General features: G+C 35.0%; 1 protein-coding gene across 1 annotated transcript in view; it reads left to right on the plus strand.

Moving 5' to 3' along the window:
* Positions 1-20,909, plus strand: part of LOC123554258 (band 7 protein AGAP004871-like) — an 87,092-nt gene extending 66,183 nt beyond the window's left edge. Inside the window, exons 6-9 of the mRNA XM_053525250.1 lie at positions 7,865-8,068; positions 8,510-8,565; positions 12,741-12,819; positions 18,703-20,909. Of these exons, the coding sequence (XP_053381225.1) occupies positions 7,865-8,068; positions 8,510-8,565; positions 12,741-12,819; positions 18,703-18,897 (534 nt within the window). The 3' untranslated portion in view covers positions 18,898-20,909. The remainder of the gene's footprint in view (positions 1-7,864; positions 8,069-8,509; positions 8,566-12,740; positions 12,820-18,702) is intronic.
* Positions 20,910-24,730: the final 3,821 nt, after the last annotated feature.

The following is a 24,730-nucleotide window of genomic DNA, read 5'->3' on the forward strand; positions in this document are numbered from 1 at the left end:
CTATGAAACTTAAGCAGAATTTAGAGCACTATAATGTGGTTGTGCACAGACAATTTTGTACGGATTTCTTTTTGTAACTTCAGAGTTATTGCCCTTTAATTGTCTAAAAATCCACATATTTGTTCATAACAAACTTACCATTTGGCAGAATTTCATTAGATTTCTTTCATTCTTTTCTGTGAACATTTATTATGAACATGTGAAGTTGCGCACCCACGCCCCCTCCCCCTCCCAACCCCCCCCCTCCCAAATTTTTTTTTTTATTTCTTATTTTAGATTTTTTTCAAACCTTCCAAGTTGTACCATTCCCCCACCTCACTTCTCCACCCAGTCATGCCCACCACTGATCATGCATCCTCTGCACCCCCCCCCCCCCTCCAACTTCACCCTTTTATCTTTTTTTTATTTTTAATTTTCAATCAATATTTATAATCAGCATGTGAAATTTTGTTTCCTCTCCCATTCCCCTGCACCCCCCACCCCCTAAAATAATAAATATATACATATATCTATATATAGATATATATATTTCCATTCCTTTTTTTTTTTAAATGTTCAAACCTTCAACATGTTAAGTTGTGACTGCACAAACCTTGCCCTCAGCCATGTTCAAGATATCTTACCTGTGTTCTCTTAAAGGCCTAGATTCACTACTATATAAGTGTACCCCCCCCCCCCCCCCCAAATCCAATATACAACTCCCATCTTATCTGCTGCTTATCAGCGATTATGTAATAGCAGCTGATTAGAGGGCAACTAGCACAGCAGGGACCCCAACTAGACCATGAAGATGTGTGCAGTGGAGTTGAAAGAAATTAATTTTTCTTCAGTAAATGTGGAATGATAATAAAAATAATTATTATTTTGATATTATGTAGATGATAATAACTATTACTTTAATGTTATAATAATGATAATAATAATAATAATAGAAATAATCATAATTATTATTATTATTATTATCATTATTATTATTATTATTATATTACATATAGGATGATAAAAGATACAGTAATAATATTAAAAAATAATAATGATAATAAAACACAAGTATAGTGAAAACTTCCTGAGTTCTTTGTGCTGACAAACAATAATTTTCGATTTGGAAATTGATTTTCATGTATTCATGTAATCAACATTATTTGAATATAAAATTATTGTGTTCCATCTATACTCAATTTTCATTTTCAGTATGTTGCCAAAAGGGACTTTTTTCATGCTTTGCTTTGTAACTTAGAAATTCACATTCTGTTTTCAATTTAGACAAATGTTGTTTACAGTATTCTGCAAGCTTTAGATGAGTGAAAGTCACATTTTTCAGAAATATCACAATTCTCCAGACAGAAATTGAAAAAATAAAAATTTGCATGTTTCTTTAAATAAGTTTCTCATTATTTCATTATTGTGAAAATAAGTTTCTGATTATTTTATTATTGTGTTTGATCAACAAATATTTTTGTTGACACAGAAATGCAAAAAAAAACTAGTATAACTTTAAAAGTTATCAATTATTCATTAATTTAAAATAAATTACATAGTTTCCCCTTCTCACTAATAGATACACTTGTAAGGTAGACTGACTCTCCAATATACAATGACCCTTGTTTATTGGAGCCATACTGTGATGGTCATTAGCCCCCAACTGTGCTGGCGAAGACAAAAATCCCTTGGCCCACTGCCAAAATCTAGGCCTTTAAGGACATCTGATCTTTTAAATGCACATGTAAAACAGCAACACCTGGTGCCAAACCACTCAAAGACAATATTACATTCCAGTTAAACTTCAAGCTCACATTTCAATTAACTGCATTTAATTTTAAAAGCTAAGCTTATTACAGTAAGCATATCCCATTCAAAATAAATTCTTTAGTCAGGATCAAAGTATTATACATTTATTATGTACTCTTTAATTAAACATTTGTTTTCTTTTAAATTGATTTTGACTAATGAAATTATTTGCTTCTTATTAACATCCTTAACTTTTTGGCGGATATATCTTTTTGCCATTCCTCACCACAAACCCTTTCGGCGTGGGATACCAATTCATCGAATTTGCTTGTTTCCCTTGTATTTGCATTCTACGCTTTCAAAGATCTTCTTATAGATTTTATTGTTTGAATAAATATTTGAGTTTCATGATTTACGACAAATAAAGAAATAGTTAAACCATCTTCTTCTGTCGTCAGTTCAAATGTCATTGACTTTTTCTGTTGCATGAACATTATCTAAAAAGTTTGGCGATAAAAATAGGACTTGAATATTTATTTAGTAAAAGCGCAATTGGTTGTATGGTAATACGGTCTAACAGTCAAAATAAACGTAATGGTTTGATTTCCAGATTTCGATATATAGAAGTGTTATTCAAAAGGAATGATACTTTTGCACGGAACCTCTTTGATGGTTATGTCCAATACTGGTATAGCGGTATCAAAACTGTTTGATAGATTTATATAAAAAAAAAACAAAAAAAAAAACTGTCACTGCTGTAAATCTTCGTCGAATTAACTTGATCATAACAAACCAAACTTTCAGTCATAAAGACATATGGATTAATTGCAATTCTAAGATACATTTACTCAGACAAATCACATGTTGTTTACACAGGTAAATAAGTTGCAGTCGGTCTCTTTCCTTACATCTTTAGCAACTTTATATTGTGGTTATTACTTTTTTAGTATAATAATGCTTTATTTAATTGAAAATTCTGACCTACATACTTACTGTCGTCTCGTGTTCACATTCTTTTTCCAGTTTTATGAATATCCACTTAAGTCACTGGGGACAAATAAACATGACTTACAGTGTGAATTGATTTTAGGGCAAAGCATCATTCTTGTATGATATTAAACACCAGAAAATTGCAAAATATATCTGAAGTTTTATTAGCATCATATAATTTATTTGTTTCGAGAAAATCATAGTAAATTTACTACTGTACGAAAGTGACATATTCCACACTTCCGACTTCTAACTTCCGCACTTCTGACTTCCAACTTCCCGACTTTCGACTTCTGATTTCCAACTTCCACACTTCTTACTTCCGACTTCTTGACTTCTTACTTCCTTCATCTAACTTTCGCATTTTTGACTTTTAACTTCCGCACTTCTGACTTCCAACTTCCTGACTTCTTACTTCCAACTTCCACACTTCTTACTTCCGACTTTAAAAAAGCAAAAGTTGGAAGTCAGAAGTGCGGAAGTTGGAAGTCGGAAGGTCAGAAGTGTAGAAGTTAGAAGTCAGAAGTGCGGAAGTTAGAAGAGGGAAGTTAGGAGTCAAGAAGTCGGAAGTGAGAAGTGTGGAAGTTGGAAATCAAAAGTCGAAAGTCAGGAAGTTGGAAGTTAGAAGTGCGGAAGTTAGAAGTCAGAAGTGCGGAAGTTAGAAGAAGGAAGTAAGAAGTCAAGAAGTCGGAAGTAAGAAGTGTGGAAGTTGGAAATCAGAAGTCCAAAGTCAGGAATTTGGAAGTCAGAAGTGCGGAAGTTAGAAGTCAGAAGTGCGGAAGTTAGAAGTAGGAAGTAGGAAGTCAAGAAGTTGGAAGTGAGAAGTGCGAAAGTTAGAAGTCAGAAGTGGGAAGTTTGCTATTATCTGTTGCAAGACTCTAACGATAAATAAACATGAATTGAATATATAAGAGTGAAAAAAAACGCAGCTCTCTGTTTGGTATAACACCATAGAAAATAGCGAAATAACTCTGAAGATTTACTATCATCATGTTATTCATAGGTTATCCTGTTTGAGAAAATCTTAATGAATTTACTACATAAACAAAATAAAGCATTTGCATGCAGCTTTAGATTGTTTTGTATATTTTTCTCGTTGTTTTAAAGTTTTGACATGATAGTAGTGCAATGAAGGTATTAATATGAAGACTGTGTATGCTTTTGGTCTGAAATAAGTTTAAGGCTGAATTCACATTTTACACTAAATTTTCTCAGACAATATTTTCTTTTAACAAAACATCGTTCGATTTTCAATTTGACTGTAAGTATTGAGCGGTATATAGGGTTTTAATCTTCTTCTTCTTCTTTTCGTTCGCGAATAGGGTTTTAATGTTTTCGGATTCATATATATGAAAAAATCCCGAAGGACATATGCAATACATTATTATGACGTGAACAATACCGAGGTCTCATTCAAATCTTGTTTTTATGCTTGGGAAATTTATCAAAACACTTTGAGGATTTATTATCGTCCGCTAAATCACGACGGCCTTCCCTTATTCAAGAATACTCTTTAATGTTTTTTTAACAATTCGTGCAAATATTGATTTTTGCCATTTGTACAAAAATGCCTGTCACTTAGTGACAAGGTGAGCTTTTGTGATCGCCCTTCGTCCGTCCGTCCGTCCACAATACCTTGTGAACATGATAGAGACCACATTTTTGCAATCAATTTTAATCAAACTTGTACACAACTTGTATTGGCATAATATTTCGGTTCCTTTCGAAAACTGGCCAGATCCCATTATGGTTTCAAGAGTTATGGCCCTTTAATAACTGTTTTAATATTGTTTGGATAAAGTCTTTTAATGTATTCTATTAGTAAACATCAACCTTTCATTTTAGATAGGGTTTAAACTGAAACATATATTGTCAATAGTATATATTTTTATTTTTAGTCTCTTGTAATTCAGTAAAAGAATTACCATTTGCATATTTCGATTGTATTGTATATATGTATTTACTGATGTTTATAAATGGATGAGACTATATTAAACAATATATATATATATTGGCTTGTGAACACGATAAAGACCACCAATCCGTTAGATCCAATCATAGGTTCCGGAGTTACGGCCCCCGATTGACCCCTGAAAGAGCCAAAATTTGTTAATTTTTACCTTGTGAACACGATAGAAGTGACATTTTACATTTGATTTTAACCACACTTACACACAACTTAAGTCACAATTAAGCGCATTTAAACCAGGAAATCGCTCTAGTTTACCATCATTCAATCTAGATAACCATAATCTAAATATATTATTCTTTTCTACAACTAAATGAGATTTCGAGTAAAAAGGCTTACATTAAAAGCATTTAGTCTTAACAGTTGAAATGGTTCCATTTCAAGTGAGATTGTGGAAACTACTAACTATATTTGTCTACCGATCGATTGCATAAAATGAGCACGTATGCAACGTCTCTAAGGCAAAGAGTAGCGTCCCTGTTAAAAGGATCATGATCAGGGTATTCTCACTCAAAGGTTGTTTTTATTCAATTTCCACATAGAAAATTTGAACACTCGAGCAGTACAGACGACGGCTTTGAAAAAAAGTTGTAATGCCCGTATTAGGGAATGTAGCACAGTTCATTATCTCTCACGAAGAGCCTCAAACCTGTTATATCCTTGCTTGACTGCGGTCTACACCTTCAAACGGCCTTCTTTTAGATACAAGAACCGTCACAAGTGTAGTGTGACGACTGTAAAAATAGCTCGACACGTTGACTCGGGCTTGTAATTAGATCTAGATATTTGGATCATAAGAGTCGATTTAAAGTTCCTTATTACTGAATGACGTTCAGTGTGATGTTATGACCTTGAGTGGTGTTCCATAGTTCACTGCCTACTCAATCTAGCAAAGTCTGATCATTTTTTTTGCGTAGTTTCATTCTGCTTCGTACTTCCCTTTTTATAGATTTTAAACACCTCGGTAGCCTAGTGGTGAGCTCATGCTTCGAGTCATGGAGGTGGGGGGTTCTCTTCCTCGCCGCCTCATTACAAAAGACGTTAAAAGTGGTACTAGCAGCTTTCTCGCTTTATGCATAGTTTTTAGCTCACCAGAGCACAAAGTGCTCAGGGTGAGCTATTGTGATCACTCACCGTCCGGCGTCCGTCCGTCCGTCCGTCCGTCGTCCGTCCGTCCGTCCGTCCGTCGTCCGTCCGTCCGTCCGTCCGTCCGTCCACACTTTCCTTTAAACAACATCTCCTCCTAAACCAACAGGCCAATTTTGATGAAACTTCACAGGGATGTTCCTTGGATGGTCTTCTCTAAAAATTGTTCAAAGAATTGAATTCCATGCAGAACTCTGGTTGCCATGGCAACCGAAAGGAAAAACTTTAAAAATCTTCTTCTCAAAAACCAGTAGCCCTAGAGCTTAGATATTTGGTATGAAGCATTGCCTAGTGGACCTCTACCAAATTTGTTCAAATCATGACCCCGGGGTCAAAATTGACCCCGCCCAGGGGTCACTTGATTTTACATAGAAAAATCTTAAAAAATCTTCTTCTTGAAAACCAGAAGCCCTAGACCTTAGATATTTGACATGTAGCATTGCCTAATGGACCTCTACTAAAGTTGTTCAAATCATGACCCCGGGGTCAAAATTGACCCCGCCCCAGGGGTCACTTGATTTTACATAGGAAAATCTTCAAAAAAATTCCAAAAATAAAGCAGAAGGCCTAGGTCTTAGATATTTCACATGTAGCATTGCCTAGTGGACCTCTACAAAATTTGTTCAAATCAGACCCCCGGGGTCAAAATTGACCCCGCCCCAGGGGTCACTTGATTTTACATAGGAAAACCTTAAAAAATCTTCTTCTCAAAAAGCAGAAGCCCTAGAGCTTAGATATTTGACATGTAGCATTGCCTAGTGGACCTCTACTAAAGTTGTTCAATCATGACCCCCGGGGTCAAAATTGACCCCGCCCTAGGGGTCGCTTGATTTTACATATGAAAATCTTCAAAAAATTTTCTTAAAATAAACCAGAAGGCCTAGAGCTTAGATATTTCACATGTAGCATTGCCTAGTGGACCTCTACAACATTAATTCAAATCATGACCCCAGGGTCAAAATTGACCCCGCCCCAGGGGTCACTTGATTTTACATAGGAAAATCTTCAAAAAATTTCTAAAAATAAACCGGAAGGCCTAGGTTTAGATATTTGACATGTAGCATTGCCTTAGTAGACCTCTACAAAATTTCAAATCATGACCCCCGGGGTCAAATTGGCCCCGCCCCATGGGGTCACTTGATTGTACATAGAAAAATCTTCAATATTTTCTGAAAATAAACCAGAAGGCCTAGAGCTTAGATATTCGACATGTAGCATTGCCTAGTGGACCTCTACAAAATTTGTTCAAATCTTGACCCCCCCCCCCCCCCGAGGGTCAGATTGACCCAGCCCCAGGGGTTACTTTATTGTACATAGGGAAATCTTCATAAATTTGCTTAAAATAAACCAGAAGGCCTAGATCTTAGATATTCGATATGTAACATTGCCTAGTCGACTTCTACAAACTTTGTTCAAATCATGACCCCTGGGTAAAATTGGCCCCACCCCAGGGGTTACTTGATTGTACATCGGAAAATTTTCCAAAAAATTTCTAAAAATCATCAGTTTGACATTTGAAACATATTACTCTGGTGAGCGATCCAGGGTCATCATGACCCTCTTGTTAAAAGATAATTCTAGTACTGGACAGTCCATTGACTGAATAATGTGCTTGGATGGGGTACCATGTCCAGTGTCTATGGCGTGATATTAAGTTGAGTAATACTATAAAGTTGGGTATTGTGCTAAAAGTAGATACCGTCGTTTTATGACTTAAACCCTGTTGAAAAAAGCTACATCCGATAACACACACTCTCTGAAAGATTTTATTTCTCATCCGTAACAATTCCCAATAGATATGTAGATTTTATTTCTCATCCGTAACAATTCCCAATAGATATGTAAATACATGGTTAATGTTTCAATCAGAAAATGTTCCGATTCAAAATATCTGAGATTGGCTTTGAGTGTTCGCTTCTATTGCTTTAATATAGTTTTGATTTTCAACAAATTAGTATTATTTTCTGTATTTATGTTCCATTTCATTTATAAAATAGTAATCTTTTAATCTCTATAATAACTATATTTCAGGTTTTAACGAAGGATAGTGTAACAGTATCTGTAGACGCAGTTGTATATTACCGTGTGTCCAACCCGACTGTGTCAGTGGCCAACGTAGAGAATGCACACCATTCAACGCGACTGCTCGCCCAGACCACACTAAGAAACATCCTTGGAACCAAAAACATGTCTGAAATACTGTCCGATAGAGAGAGTATTAGTCAAGGCATGCAGGTGATTAATCCACAATCTTTTTTTTAAAGGTGGAACATTTTATGCTGAGTTATGAACATCCTGTATGACCCCTTATCTCTCAATATGTCCTTAGATAAAGGTAACTCAAAATTCGCAGTATGACCTGTAACTGTGTCACTGTAACGGTAGTCGATACCCCCAGCACCCCCAAAAAGTAAATTTGTTACATTCATTCAAACTTTTTTTCTACCAAACTCAGCAAAGGTCAAATATTTGGCAGGTTTTCTTACGGATAAATTTAAAATATTTAGGAACCGGGCAAAGCTGTCGAGTTATTCATCTCCAAAAACACTTAAATAACCAAGTCTTAGTGTGTTTCACCTTTTAGAAGAACAATGGTATTACGTTTTATTACCAACACACAATGACGCTTATTTTCCTTTATAAGAATAATGTCACGGACTGTTTCTTTTATTTCAGTCAACACTTGATGAAGCCACAGATAACTGGGGTATAAAAGTGGAGAGAGTAGAAATGTAAGTTTTCAGTAATGATTAGGGTCGTGAATATCAAAATAGTACTTCTGGAATGTCAGATGACTACTTTGGTCTTCTAGTATAACGGAGGATCAATAAGCTAAATGTAGTTCCATGCTTTCATACAGAAGTAAAGGGCAGTTCGCTGTTTGGGAAAAGTTCAGGGTGTAAATGCGCATATGTGAAATTAGCGGTAGGTAATGTTGAGAATTCAAGTTGTTTTTGAGAAAATGAGTGTGACTAGATAATGTTAGTAATGCACCGCTTATGTGAAATAATGAGACGGATTATGGTAGGAAGATAAAAACTATGGTGATTTCTGCCAGTGTCGTTCTTTCGTATTGGTGCCCCCGCCAGAACGAAAGAACGACGTTTTCACATTTGGCGTTGCCTCGTTCTGTCGTTCTGACGCTCCCACCAGAACGACGTTTTGCTCTTTTGGTGTAGTTTCGTTCCGTCGTTCTGGCGGGGGCGACAGAACGCAAAGACGACGTTTTTTGGGACGCCGTTTTTAAGTGCCGTTCTTTCGCGTTGAATTCTTCATTATGTCGTTTTGGCGGGGGCGCCAGAACGAGGGAACGAAACAACAAACAAAAATGTGATCTTTCTGGCGTTCTGGCGCGTTCCGGTAGAGCCATAGATGGTCTTTTTTTACAGATGTAAGGACTACTAAAATCTACATTAGTTACTTATAAAAGTAAATCAAGGTGTAAAATAAATAACCTATTGATGTCTCATACTTAAGCAAATTTATATCCACAGAAGGGTTTGAACTGGCAACCTGTGATATGTGCAACAAACCTTTCATTCCTTTAGCCACTACTATACCTATATGCTATGTCAAAATTTATAGATATTAGTACAGTAAGGAAAATACAAGTCTTCTTGTTTTGCTCTGGCAAATCTTTATAATCCTGATATTTGTAAAATAAGCCTTACGAATACATAATATGTTGAATGAAAGCTTATTATCATCTTACAACTACTGCAGTCTTACATCAAAAGATGACATGACATAATTCTGTAGCATCAAATACTCATGCAAGCCAGCCTCTTGCGTTCTGTTTACTACAGAATACCAACGTGTCCAGACATTTGTTCTTTACTCTTTTTGTTAAGAACAAAGGCAACAAAACTATTTAAACGACCTCAAAATTCCTTTAAACTGTAGTAATGGAATAAGCTTAATTACTATGTACACCTGATGGACCAAAATCCTGAATTCTCAGGCAAAAAAATGAAAGGAATATGGCCTAACTTCAGAAGAATTTAAGTATAAATATTAAAGCAATGCATCACCAATGCAGAACAAGAGATGAGAACGAAGTAGTCCAGACGAAAGAAAATGATTTTACCATATTAAAAGTAAATTTCCAACACAGACGATATATGTCTTACACTGACTGCATGAGACGTTGTAGGTTGTGAAATACTTCCAGAGCATAGTTTTCTTTATATATTTTTTCACCAGTTCATAACCGTAAAACCAATAAAGAAAGCTTTTGGAGCAAAGAGACATAAATTGTGAATCCCTAGTGGATAAATTTGCATAAATGCTGTATAACTGTAACTAAAATGTCAAAAACAGTTTATGCAGCTGGCTGGGTTTTATTGTATTCATATAGATCTAAAAGTAATTTTAAGTACTTCTGACGTTTACAGACAATGACTTAGCTTAAATGATTTTGCAGCATGATACCTTTTGTCAAATTTTTGAATCGTATGTAGTCTGTAGTTCATTTATTTAAGTCCTATATAGGTTGTACACTGGATAGGCTGTTATATCTTGTGGGGTTTTATATAAGAATGATATATAAGGTGAAGTATGTATGTTTTTTTCATACCGGTATTTATCTCTGTAAAAACGTGTATAATTCTGAAAGCTAATAGAAACTGTTTTTCTGTCACGCTCTGATTATCTCACTTTTAACATAATCCTCATCGAATATCTTATTTTTGAACCGATACCTTTATATGTGTAGAACCGATTGTTATATAAATATTTGTGATAGGCAATAGAATGCCTTGTCTTTATTTTATTACAATCGACAAATTCTGAGTATTTTAATGAAGCAGTTGATAGTATATGTAAAGAATTCAGATAGGTTAAATATCGGTCAACGGTCAATTCACGACGGATAGTCAACACGGCGTCTTTGCCCTGTCGCAGAGTGACTGTGGTCGTAACAGCGTTAATTTCGGTACACATTTTACGCTATTATTCTCCACGTGCATATCTCTATGTAAAGTTCCTATACAATAATTGGTAGCTCGAAAGTGGATTTGACATCCGAGCATAAAACTGCTGTTCTTGTCACTTTTCGGGTGTGTTTTAACAGGAAAGAAAAGGTGTGTTAATTCGCGCTCACGTGCTGTTAAAACACCTTTTTATATACATGTATGCGCGTTCCTTGGCAAATTGTAAACGCAATATGGCCCCGGTGTGGCTAAAATAGCGTTAGCGCATGTTCATTTCGTGGTATTACATCTTCGGAATCCCTCGGGAATCGCTCATACCAACCAATCCCTCGGCATTCTGCAGATGTTATAACACGAAAAAACACGAGTTATCCCTATATTATATTTCTCGGGATCACAATATTCATATGATGTTTGTGTAAAATTTTTACTTATTTGATAGGTGCATTGCTCTGCCAGGGCAGACGATGCAAAGCAACGTAAGAAGAAGAAAAAGTATTAAACACAAATTACTGAAATCTTCTTACAAAAGGTAAAGGTTAAACCTTTCCACAACAGTTATAAAAGCAGATGTTACAATGGATGTGATATTTCATGTTAGTCATAAGGTATATATACTGAAAGGCTATACCGAGGTGGGGACCTAATCGAGTTACTCGAAGGGTATGACTGTAAAGGGTGGTGCAGTTTAACAAAAAATGGAAATATGTGGGTTTCTAATGTAATGTTTATAATAACGCAATATCTAGGGAACTTGTTTTGATATTTGAAATGCTGTTGTAGAAAGGGGAATGATTGCAGTACGATCTGGCATCCTTTTCAATCACGTTATGTCGTGTGCAACCTGCTGCACTGCACCACCAGTATGTTGAAGTGACCCGTTCCTAAAATAAATGTTTTTGAGTAATACATATAAGTTTGAATTATTTATGTGAAACAATTGAACTATTCTAAAATCTATGTTACAAGAAGTATATGTAAGATAAAGTGTATATGTTATATACATAGGTAATCTCAAATTTTAAATCAATAGCAACATTTAAAGAAATACAGTCATAATCATCATTCTTCTTCGCAGCAAAGGAAGGAAAACTTACAGATGTTCATAATTCTAAAAAAACTCTCATGATCAACAATTAGGTAAAATTTGTCGTCTTATCGGTAAAAGTATCCCTCTTGAAATCACCTGGCAGTGCGATATCGATTTTTATCGGGTTTGATTTTTTCCCAATAGAAACAAAGAAGGAAAAAAAAGTTTGAACAAATATTGTTTTAATTAGAATGAACACACAATATTTATTATCTATTGAAGTGTTCGTCATTCTTTTCTCTTTACAAAGATATAAAAATTATTTATCTAAAGTGAAGAATTAATGTTCCCTTTGGGCGATTAAAAAAATCACTATCAGTCTCTGTTTACGGCATATAGTTACTGAATAAAATAAGCAAAAACCTGTGATAGTATCTTATTCTTTTCCCTGTAGCCACTTTATTCATATTTTGAGAATATTTATTATCCTATTGAAGTATTCTACAGACAATAAACTTTTTATGTATGTTTTTATTTTGAAATTATTTTAATGTCTTCTTGAAGCCTTAGATTTTAAAAAGATTTAGAACGCATATTTTCATTGATGTTTATTTTTGTATTTTACGGTATATTTGTAAATGGCCAAAAGTATATTTTATATGTCGATATGCCAATAAATCTGAAAATAAAACTGGTAATAACTTCCACATGAAAGGAATGACGAGGTTGGGAAAATGACTATCTAGTGAACACATATTTGACAGAACTACATATTTCACAGTAGAAAAATAACAGTTCAGTTCAGATAGTCTAGCGGTCAAGACTGTTCCGCTCTAATCCATATTATACTTAATTTAGTCTGTATTCCTTGATTTTTTGTGTGGAATTATGGATCTTAGGAACTACAGTGTTATAATAAATGCGTTTGTCTTTTTCTTTTTGACAGTAAGGATGTGAGACTACCAGTACAGCTACAGAGAGCCATGGCTGCCGAGGCAGAGGCCGCACGTGAAGCTCGTGCTAAGGTAAAACATTCAAATTTAGTTTTTCAGAAAGGATGTGATGGAAGGGGATGCCTTAGTACAATGTTCTACTTTTTTATTAGCTCACATGTCACTTTGTGACAAGGTGAGCTTTTGTGATCGTGCAGCGTCCGTCCGTCGTCCGTCCGTCAGTCCGTGCGTCCGTCCGTCCGTCCGTGCGTAAACTTTTGCTTGTGACCACTCTAGAGGTCACATTTTTCATGGGATCTTTATGAAAGTTGGTCAGAATGTTCATCTTGATGATGTCTAGGTCAAGTTCGAAACTGGGTCACGTGCGGTCAAAAACTAGGTCAGTAGGTCTAAAAATAGAAAAACCTTGTGACCTCTCTAGAGGCCATACTTTTCAATGGATCTTCATGAAACTTAGTCAGAATGTTTATCTTTTATGATATTTAGGTCAAGTTTGAAACGGGTCACGTGCCATCAAAACTAGGTCAGTAGGTCAAATAATAAAAAAAACCTTGTGACCTCTCTACAGGCCATATTTTTTATGGGATTTTGTAGAAAGTTGGTCTAAATGTTCACCTTGATGATATCTAGGGTCAAGTTCGAAAAATGGGTCACGTGCCTTCAAAACTAGGTCAGATGGTCTAAAAATAGAAAAACCTTGTGACCTCTCTAGAGGCCATATTTTTCAATGGATCTTCATGAAAGTTAGTCAGAATGTTCACCTTGATGATATCTAGGTCAAGTTTGAAACTGGGTCACGTGCCATCAAAAACTAGGTCAGTAGGTCAAATAATAGAAATACCTTGTGACCTCTCTAGAGGCCATATTTTTCATGCGATCTGTATGAAAGTTTGTCTGAATATTCATTTTGATGATATCTAGGTCAAGTTTGAAACTGGGTCAACTGCGGTAAAAAACTAGGTCAGTAGATCTAAAAATAGAAAAACCTCTAGAGGCCATATTTTTCATGAGATCTTCATGAAAATTGTTGAGAATGTTCACCTTGATGATGTCTAGGTCAAGTTCAAAACTGGGTCACATGCTTTCAAAAACTAGGTCATTAGGTCAAATAATAGAAAAACCTTGTGACCTCTCTAGAGGCCATATTTTTCAATGGATCTTCATGAAAATTGGTCAGAATTTTTATCTTGATGATATCTATGTCAAGTTCAAAACTGGGTCACATGAGCTCAAAAACTAGGTCACTATGTCAAATAATAGAAAAAAATGACATCATACTCAGTTCAAAACTGGGTCATGTGGGGACAGGTGAGCGATTCAGGACCATTATGGTCCTCTTGTTTCTTAATATGTGTATAAATTATTGATCACAAACGTAACTAAAATTTCTACCGTTGCTGAGTTACTCAAAGTTATCAAAGGCATATTGACCGTAAACTACATATTGTCAACTAACCGTTACACAATTTTTGAACATCTCAATACATTTTTTCCCATACAATTCAGCTCCTTTTTTTTAAATTTAGGACGCATGATCATACCATCGTACATTTGCACTACGCATTCCTAGGGAGCAGGCGCTGGCCCTAACGGAACACCACAACTGACATCACGCTGATGATATATGAACTTGAATTATACTGATTTTTTATGCCCCCGAAGGGACACACTGGCCATAGCTTTATCAGATCAAGTGGTTCCAACGTTGTTTGAGCGGTGAATTTTACGCCGATCAGATGGAGAAATATGGCCGATACTACAAATTTCCGGTATTGTAAGTATGATTTAAAGGAATTTCTATCCGTTAAATAACGAATCAAATGAAAACGATGGGTGCACCTGGAGCGCAAATGTGTCTATGTTTAAGCACATGTGTCCATTTAGCTGAGATTTGTGCCGTTTATTCAAACACTTCTGTACAGTCCGGCGGGGGAAGGAGATTTTTGACAGTTTTTGACCATATCGCCTCAAATATAGTGTTTATCGGGAACAAGTAACTGTTAAAACACTTTTTATGTAAAGGGCTACCTCTTTAAACAAAGCGTTTATATTTTCATAGAATATTTCAGGGTTGTTTCTGAAAAATCGCCCGAAAACCTTATGCAACGCCGTTTCGAGTGGGTCGCTATGCAACGCAATCAAGTGGATACCGTTCTGTGTCTTACTTGCGAAGTCTTATCCGTCTTCAAAACAGTCATTAAAGCCTAACAATGAATAAATTTAGAGAGTTTTATATCATTATAATGATCTCACCATTTCTAATATATGTACTTTTACATTTTTATGCTCGCTTAACATTTAACATATTTTGCGAACATTGTCAAAAACATCAACACAAAAACATAAAGCAAGGATGAACATCGAACAATATCATTAAGTAAATAATAGTAATAGTTCGTAAAAACAAGAACCAGTACACGGATATTTATCTCCTCCACGAATGGTACTGAACAGCATACCAAAAGCGGGTTGACTCTTTAAATCAGTATAGTTACAGTTGGTTACTTTTTAGTCTCTTAAAACCAATACATTGCGATTTCATTACTGATTTGTTGTGCATTTAATCTGTTCATACAAAATAATAAAATTTGGTCCATGATAAAAGTATTGATTAGTTGTTTGTACATATCTTCATTCATATTCCTGGTGTAGCGTTCATTTATTTTCAGAGAGATAAATCACAGAGAACGTTAAAATTGGCCAGGAAAAAGGCAATATTTTATTTGTCCTCAGTAAAACAGAAACGACGTAATAAACCTCTATGGTCGCCTTTCAAAAACAAAAATACGAATGAAATACAGACACCAATGAAAGAAAATAAACGGACTAGCAATACTAAGAGAGACGTGTCACAGTTGTACTATTTAACTGTCTCTAACTAAAAAAGAAAAGCGATGTTTGCCAACGGGTACTTATTCGATTTGATAAGAGTTAGAAATATTGTAAAATAATGTATCTTTTGCTTCAGAAAGTTGTCGCCTTGTCGCTTGCAATGTCAAAAAAATCTGTCTCTTCCTCTGTTAATTCTTCAAACATTTCATCAGATAAAACTCTTTCTTCTAATACCTTATTCAGAACAGGTTTTTTCTTGATATTTTGGTGCTTGAAGTTGGAGTTAGCAGTCTTTTCGTTTTTTGTGTGTGTGTGTTTTTTTTATTTCACTTTGAGGACATGGAGCAAACGCTCTAAATCGTTTGCTTGGTGAAACGTCTCTATTAGTATTACTGGTCCGTTTTTTTTTCATTGGTGTCTGTATTTCATTCGTATTTTCATTTTTTGAACGGCGACCATAAAGTTTTATTACGTCGTTTCTGTTTTATGGAAGTCAAATAAAACTTGTCTTTTCCCTAGCCAATTTTAACGTTCTCTGTGATTTATCTCTCTGAAATAAATGAACGTTTCACCAGGTATATGAATGAAAATATATACAAACAACTAATCAATACTTTTATCATGGACCAAATTTTATTTATTTTGTATGAACAGCTTAATTGCACAACAAATCAGTAATGAAATCGCCATGTATTGGTTTTAAGGGACTAAAAGTAACCAACGTTAACTATACTGATTGAAAGAGTCAACCCGCTTTTGGTATGCTGTCCAGTACCATTCGTGGAGGAGATAAATATCCTTGAACTGGTTCTTGTTTTTACGAACTATTACTATTATTTACTTAATGATATTGTTCGATGTTCATCCTTGCTTTATGTTTTTGTGTTGATGTTTTTGACAATGTCCGCAAAATATGTTAAATGTTAAGCGAGCATAAAAAATGTAAAAGTACAATATATTAGAAATGGTTGGATCATTATAATGATATAAAACTCTCTAAATTTATTCATTGTTAGGCTTTAATGACTGTTTTTAAGATGGATAAGACTTCGCAAGTAAGACACAGAACGGTATCCACTTGATTGCGTTGCATAGCGACCCACTCGAAACGGCGTTGCATTAGGTTTTCGGGCGATTCCTGAATAATTCTATGAAAATATAAACGCTTTGTTTTAAGAGGTAGCCCTTTACATAAAAAGCATTTTAACAGTTACTTGTTCCCGATAAACACTATATTTGAGGCGATATGGTCAAAAACTGTCAAAAATCTCCTTCCCCCGCCGGACTGTACAGAAGTGTTTGAATAAACGGCACAAATCTCAGCTAAATGGACACATGTGCTAAAACATAGACACATTTGCGCTCCTGGTGCACCCATCGTTTTCATTTGATTCGTTATTTAACGGATAGAAATTCCTTTAAATCATACTTACAATACCGGAAATTTGTAGTATCGGCCATATTTCTCCATCTGATCGGCGTAAAATTCACCGCTCAAACAACGTTGGAACCACTTGATCTGATAAAGCTATGGCCAGTGTGAAGGGAGGCATGTAGTTTTTGAACCGTCTGTCGGTCTGTCAGTCTGTCCGCAATTTTCGTGTCCGGTCCATATCTTTGTCATCGATGGATGGATTTTTAAATAACTTGGCATGAATGTGTACCACAGTAAGACGACGTGTCGCGCGCAAGACCCAGGTCCGTAGCTCAAAGGTCAAGGTCACACTTAGACGTTAAAGGTCATTTTTCATGATAGTGCATTCGTGTCCGGTCCATATCTTTGTCATCGATGGATGGATTTTCAAATAACTTGGCATGAATGTGTACCACAGTAAGACGACGTGTCGCGCGCAAGACCCAGGTCCGTAGCTCAAAGGTCAAGGTCACACTTAGACGTTAAAGGTCATTTTTCATGATAGTGCATTCGTGTCCGGTCCATATCTTTGTCATCCATGGATGGATTTTCAAATAACTTGGCATGAATGTGTACCACAGTAAGACGACGTGTCGCGCGCAAGACCCAGATCCGTAGCTCAAAGGTCAAGGTCACACTTAGACGTTAAAGGTCATATTTCATGATAGTGCATTGATGGGCGTGTCCGGTCCATATCTTTGTCATTCATGCATGGATTTTAAAATTATTGGGCATGAATGTGTACCACAGTAAGACGACGTGTCGCGCGCAAGACCCAGGTCCGTAGGTCAAAGGTCCTAAACTCTAACATCGGCCATAACTATTCATTCAAAGTGCCATCGGGGGCATGTGTCATCCTATGGAGACAGCTCTTGTTTTTGTTTTACATTGTATTAACGTTGCCACATGTTGTGTGGTTTAAGCTTACAAGAGTGCACTGTGCTTACTATGAGCTGTTGTGGTCACTTACTGTCCGTCGTCCGTCCGTCTGGGCTGCGCACGTCAGAATCGACAATTTCTGCGAACGACATATTCTTTCAAGCAACTTCGCCGAAAGTGATGAAACTTGGCCAGAATAATTTAACGCAGCTGTAGAGAGAACTGAAAAATAAAGTCCTTCCATAAAACTACAAAAATTATTTCATAAAAATTTTTTGGGGGTGATCTTTAAAGATTGTTCTGTTGATGGTATTTGTCAAAATCCGTGGTCAAAAGAGGGCATGGTTACCTTTCCTTATATGAATATTATGAAAACTTAAATAAATCTTCTTGTAAGAAACTGCTAATCAAAGGTACGATTTTGAAAAAAAGTCACAGAAATATTCTCTTTTTAACACACATTTGTGTTTTTATAATATTCTGATTTGTCAATAAAATGGCCAAATAGATGTAACGCTAGCAAATTGTCATATCCTAAACAGCAGGCCTCATCTTGATTGGTAAAACATTGCTGCCGGGAGCGGGCCTAGTTTTCCCTATATGACTCAAAATCTTCAGCAAAGTCATTCAGAGGAAATGATTCTTTTATGACACTCTACCGAAATTGTTATCTACCTGAGCTGTGACAAGCGATTTCGGGCCAACATGTCCTTCTAGTTTATTTGATACATTTGTGAGCTGCGGTATACATTAATAGACATTGCTCCTTACAATTTGAATTTATACTTTAAAATGACACTTTTGTCATGTTATTTAAAAATAATTTTCAGGTAATAGCAGCAGAAGGAGAACAAAAAGCTTCTAGAGCCCTTAAGGAGGCGGCGGACGTGATGGCTAAATCATCAGCAGCCCTGCAACTCCGCTATCTGCAGACATTGAGCTCGATATCTGCTGAAAAAAATTCTACGATCATATTTCCTCTACCTATTGACTTGATAAAAGCATTTATAGACAAAAAGTCCTAAATTTCCGGATTTCTATGATTTTATTTTTCTTCCGTTGAGTTTTTGTTCTTGTCGGATTTTATGTTTTATGTATGTACATATAATGAAGTTATAACTATCATCTCTGTGTTTAGAAATGTTGCAGCTGTGAGACATGCGTATATAAGATTAACATAGTTCAAATCCTTTGATATCGTACATTTACAAGTTTTTGTATTGTACCTTTACTAAATTTGATAATTTTTCTAAATAGTGTAAGGCGTCTGAGTCACTTTTGAGAATATGTATACGTACACAAGGTTTTAACATTCTTTTAAATGCCTTACTTCACATCATTGTTTTAATGTTAGATGTACAGTTTAAAACAAAATATAATTTAATTAATTAAAATGTTCAATTTTCTATCAAAACTGCGACCGAGCAGATAGAAATTTCAGTCTACAAATTACGTATACGAGTTATATTTCACATTCAAACTAGGAACAAGTTATATTTAAAAATTACAATCAGTCAAAAGGTGCATAAGAATATGATTGTAAAGAAACGTTCCTATCAAAAAATAAATCGCCTTGCACTTTTGTTTTAGTTATTTTTAGTATTCTACGGCTTAAGGATGATCTTTTTTTCTATTTGTTTCATCGGTTTTAATCGCCACGTATAGACTGTCTTTACTGTAGTTAAGTTTAGTTTCAACAAAACCCTTAAAGTAAACTATAAAAATAAGAGAAAAACAAAAAGGCATTTTGTACATTAAGTCTAGAATATGGCAAGTTTCTATTTTGTGTAGTTCACTGACTAACTGCATATAGAGCAGATCCTTCAGTCTGATATAGTTTAGTATTCAGATGCTTAAAAATCCAGTTTTTACAAACTGTTATTTGTATGGGAAGTATATTTGAACAGGCATCATAATACGTTTTAGAATAAATAATTACCAATTGCTTGTTTTAAATTTGTTGTTAAGTCACATTCAATTTATATTTTAAAGAAAATGTGGTTGAAACATTTGCTTGTAGGAAACAATAATTCTGAAAAAAGGCCTAGATATAGCGTTATCGCGGAATCATCAATGAAACTACTCCAATGTGATTCAGGTGATCTACATAAAGCTGCATTAACAAATGATAAAACATGTGTGTGTTTTAGGATGTTATATAAGAAAATAACTACACGAAATCTCAGGATTTCAGATAATGTTGCTTATTACTGTCACAATAAATATGTAGCAGAGAGGTATCTGAGCATGCAATATTGTGAGCTAAACATGAGGTAATTATATTTCCAATGAGCTGTTTTACTGTTCAGTTTTAATTCAATGCTATTTTATTGCTCAATGCACAAGAAAAAAGTTTTACAACACATCACTACATTTAAACGAGAATCGGACCACGTGTTATAAAGACATCTTCTGAACGTCAGAAACATTTAGGCAAAATAATACATAATATGCATTAACTGAAAAAAAAATGTTTGAAGAAAAAAATGAGCAAGAAGCTATTTTAAATAACTGGTATTGCAACTAAGCATTTCAGTCAAGTCTGCTTAAGTTCTTTCGAAATAAATAATTCTCTATCTAATTGTATATTTATTTAATGTCACTATTTTCAAGTGCATAGCAATGAATGGTGTTTTTGCTTAAACATTAATTTAGAATATTTGTTAAGTTTTAGAATTAATCAGTTAGACAATTTTAATGTACATTTGATATGGCATCAGCATACGAGAACAATATAAGGTTTGAAAAGATCTGTTATTTGCGCCCCTCACTTCTTTGTCAGTAGACATCCATAAAAAGACTGCTTCCCTGAACAATAATGTATTATTCTATTTGCTGCCGATGTCATCGTGTATTAAGTGTGGGTATAAAATAATAATATCCAGTAAAACATGAATGTTTTCATTTCAGTATACTTCCGATGTGGAGAATCATTCAAGGGAAAATATTGTTCCTTATTGTTAAAAGTATGATATCAACAATATTTGTTACCTGTCTGTTATTCTGATGTTTTCTGAGGAATAAATGTGAACATATAGTACTCGTTCGTAATATTTTTAATAAGAATTTTCTGTAAATCTACAACTTCCTATGATAATTTTAATCCTATATCTGGCTGGTAGACATGTTTTAAAAGTATCCGATGCACAAATAAGCAAGTCCTATGTACAGTGCTATTAGAATATATCAAATATTGATGCCTAGTAAGCTCATATAATTTTGGTATAATTTGAAATTGTATTGTCTACTGTAAAAGAAAAAATATAAATAGCATGACAAAAATATGTTACAGAATTTTTTTTTATATTACAGTTTTCAAAGAACAGAAATCCAGTTACCACAGTGTAAGATTTACCTTTTCGCAGTAAAAAAACATGACTGTAGTCGTTCGTGCATATTATTATGGTCATGTTACTAATTCCTGTTCAGCAGACACAACTCTTTCAAATGATACCAAAAAAAAAAAAAAAAAATAAAAAAAATAAATGGGGCCACCAAGCATCAAAATGTAATCTATTTATGGATCGGATACCTTAAATGCAATGTGACTCTATTTACTTTCGAGTGGGACTACTCGTAGAATTTTGATCATTTTGAGCCGCATGTGGTCTTACTGGTAAGTAGTGATATTTCCCTTCCATTGCTAAATCCATATTACAGCGCAATCTTCAGAAATTAGCACTGAAAGGTTGATACTGGCTGCAGGAAAGTTATAGTTGTTGTACGATGCTGTCTCCTCCAACTTACTAAACTTTATACACTACTTCCGAATTCTACAGTACAGAATTGATCCTTTCCAACTGAGCCGGGTCTGTCTTCATCTTCGTTATAAACGCACGGTACAGAATTATAAGGTACTGTTATAGATATGAAATGATACATCTGCGTAAATCCTATCTTTTAATTTCTTCTTATAGTTTAAAAACCATTGAAGCAAACAAGTCATATTTTTGTGAAAAGGAACATATTTTATATATTTTCCGTATTTTTAATAAAGGTTTTAAAAGGAGTCAGAAATTATTTTCGGGTGTCATTCAAGAATATGTGACAATAAGGTTGTACAATATTTAATATAAATATAGATATATTAATAAATGCTCCTTGTTTGTTTGATAATATAACAATAGTTGACAAGTTTAGATATTTTGGAATAATTGTTTCAGGACGAGTTTCCTAATGCTAAGCAACAAAGGAACATTAAGCATGTACGGAAATGTTGAAGTGGTTGCCAGAGAAACGATAAACTTCTTAGAAGTTACTATGTTCTTGAACCGATGACTTTTAATGCAGTCTGGCTTCTTTACCAATGGCTTACGTCATTATAAAATCTTGGTCTAGTTTGAAACTATACTACCAGTGCACTACGTCAAACCATACATAAATCTTGTTTCCACTCAATACGTCACATTTTCTAAGTGAAATATAAAAAACTAGTCAGGTTGACTTACTTCATAAACTGAGTTCAATTTTGAAAATGGGTCAAAAGCTGAGTCACTTAGTAACATGTGTGTTATAGAAAAGTCTTGTTAACATTTTAGAGGTCACATTTTCTACAAGCAATCTTGCCAGAATGTTTGCTTATATAAAATCTAGGATAAATTTGAAATTGAGTCACCTGTAGTCAAACGTCCAAAGTTAGTTCATAAGAACAACCTTTTAAACTATCTAGATGCCCTATTTGCTTCCTGAATTACATGAAACTGGTCAGAATGTATTTGTTTATGAAATCTAGGTTAAGTCTGAAACTGGGGCATCTGGGGTTAAAACTATATCACTCGGTAAAATCAGAAAAGGGCAAGGGTAACGATCCAGTATGCAAAGTCATGGTCCCCTAGCACAGCTCCTTAAACTTCAACCCCATAGCAGTGTATGTATTCACAAAACTTAGACACCGAGGACGAAACGAACAAATGAATGAACAAACTGGGGTACCGCCAGAACGGTCAGAGTCAAAATTACCTCTGGGGAATTTAAACCAGCTTATGGTGTGCACTTAACCTCACTCTTAACCAGGGCCCACACTGGGCTGAAAAAAGTTGGAGCCACCCTTTTTCTCGGGAACGGTAGGGAGGGTGCTGGAGAGGTTTCCCTTCCCGCGGCGCGTTGAAAATTTTCAAAGTGTATAGACTCTCTGTACGCCCAAACGGAAGTCGCCAATAACTAGGCGTTCACTTTCGTTTTACAAATTTTTGGAAGCTGTCGGTAGTGAGTATTTTTATGTTTTTCTTTGGCTATTTGAAATTAATATTCTTGTTGTGTATATTTTTCAATGTATGATAACTGTCTCTGCAACAAACTGCCGTTAAATAGACATTAACACATGAAATTAAAACGTATTTTCACCCAAAATCCAGCAGGTCAAAGCAAAAGACGATGCATTCAGGCTAAAAATGACCATTATTTAGGAACTGCGAGTGAAATACGTGTCAGAACCGCTTCTGAATGTTAAATTATAAATCCATGCAAATGAGTTTATACCTACAAATATGAATTTACAATCCTGAATAGTTTAAATATTGTTTAATTCAACATGCATCTGAATTATGCACTGACCGCCTAGTCGCAAAACTTTATATAAAACTGTTCCACTATTCGCCAAAACACTGTACGCCTATTCAATAAAGAAATGGCGACGTGTTTGGGCTTGTAGGCTCTATACACTGTACTTATTGAATTTATAAATATAAGTTTTGTATTGTATTTTACTTGCGACAGTGAAACAGTATTTATTGGTCTGTTTCACCAACAATGTCATTGTCTTGGACAAGAAATAGAATCTGTATACGTGTTTCCGTTAACATACGAGAAAAATATATATTTATTCCGCTCAGCTTGACAGGACACTTTGTTTGTTTTTTTCTTTGTATTTTCAGCTGGACTATTCGGGGAATAGCGGTGCTATTCTACTCGCCCCGGTTTCGTTTAAAGATAAGTTTTTCGGCAACCTTTTTTTTCTGTCACATCTTTTTTTGTTTTACTTTTGCTTATACCTTACTGTAACTTCACATAAACATTGTGCAAACAAAGCCTTTTTATGCAGGGACTGCCCATTATACCCAAGGTGAAGGTCACTCAAGGTGTTGTTCTTGAAATTATTTTTTGAGTTTAAGCTCCGCCAACAGACAAACGTGCTGTCTACATGAAAACTTTGTACAATCAAAGTGTCCAAAACGAGTCCGCTCATCTATCTTCCAAGACGGTGGTTAGTTATACGTGTAGAACAACTGATGTAAACATTAGGAGCCAGGTCATTTTCATTTTGATTTGTAGCGATTACTGCAATAATTATTAATGCAAAAGAAAAATAACTGGATATTAACTTCAATCTGCTTGATTTTGACTGATATCAGCGGTGATTTGGAGCCGGATATTAAAATAAACAGAAATTACCAATAACCGCGCCGACGGCAGCTGTTTCTTCTGTGAATGATGATAAAGTTCCCGAGGTAAAGTCCGAACAAGTCTCAGAGATGCCGGAAATGGATCAAACACTGAGTTGTGCCACGTAACGATTATATGAATGATGCGTTAGTGATTTATGTGTAAAGAATCTAGTCATTATTATAAAAATATCATTTCAAACACTATACAGGTTAGAGTTTATTAGTACGCATTTACCAAATTGAATTAGTCGCGCGGCTGTGCCGCGCTAGACTAAATTAATTTGATAATTACTTACTAATGAACACTAACCTTTATGAAAAGTGGATTCGAAGCAGTAATAACATATAAACTGGTCCGTGACTGTTACGAAAACGAAAGAAATTATAACTATTACTTTTTAACTGTTGGTTATCATAAAACAAAGTCAAATTATTGAAATATTTGAATGAAAAGAAGTTTTGAATAGGCGTACAG

This window comes from Mercenaria mercenaria, chromosome 15, assembly GCF_021730395.1.
Source record: "Mercenaria mercenaria strain notata chromosome 15, MADL_Memer_1, whole genome shotgun sequence".
Lineage (NCBI taxonomy): Eukaryota > Metazoa > Mollusca > Bivalvia > Venerida > Veneridae > Mercenaria > Mercenaria mercenaria.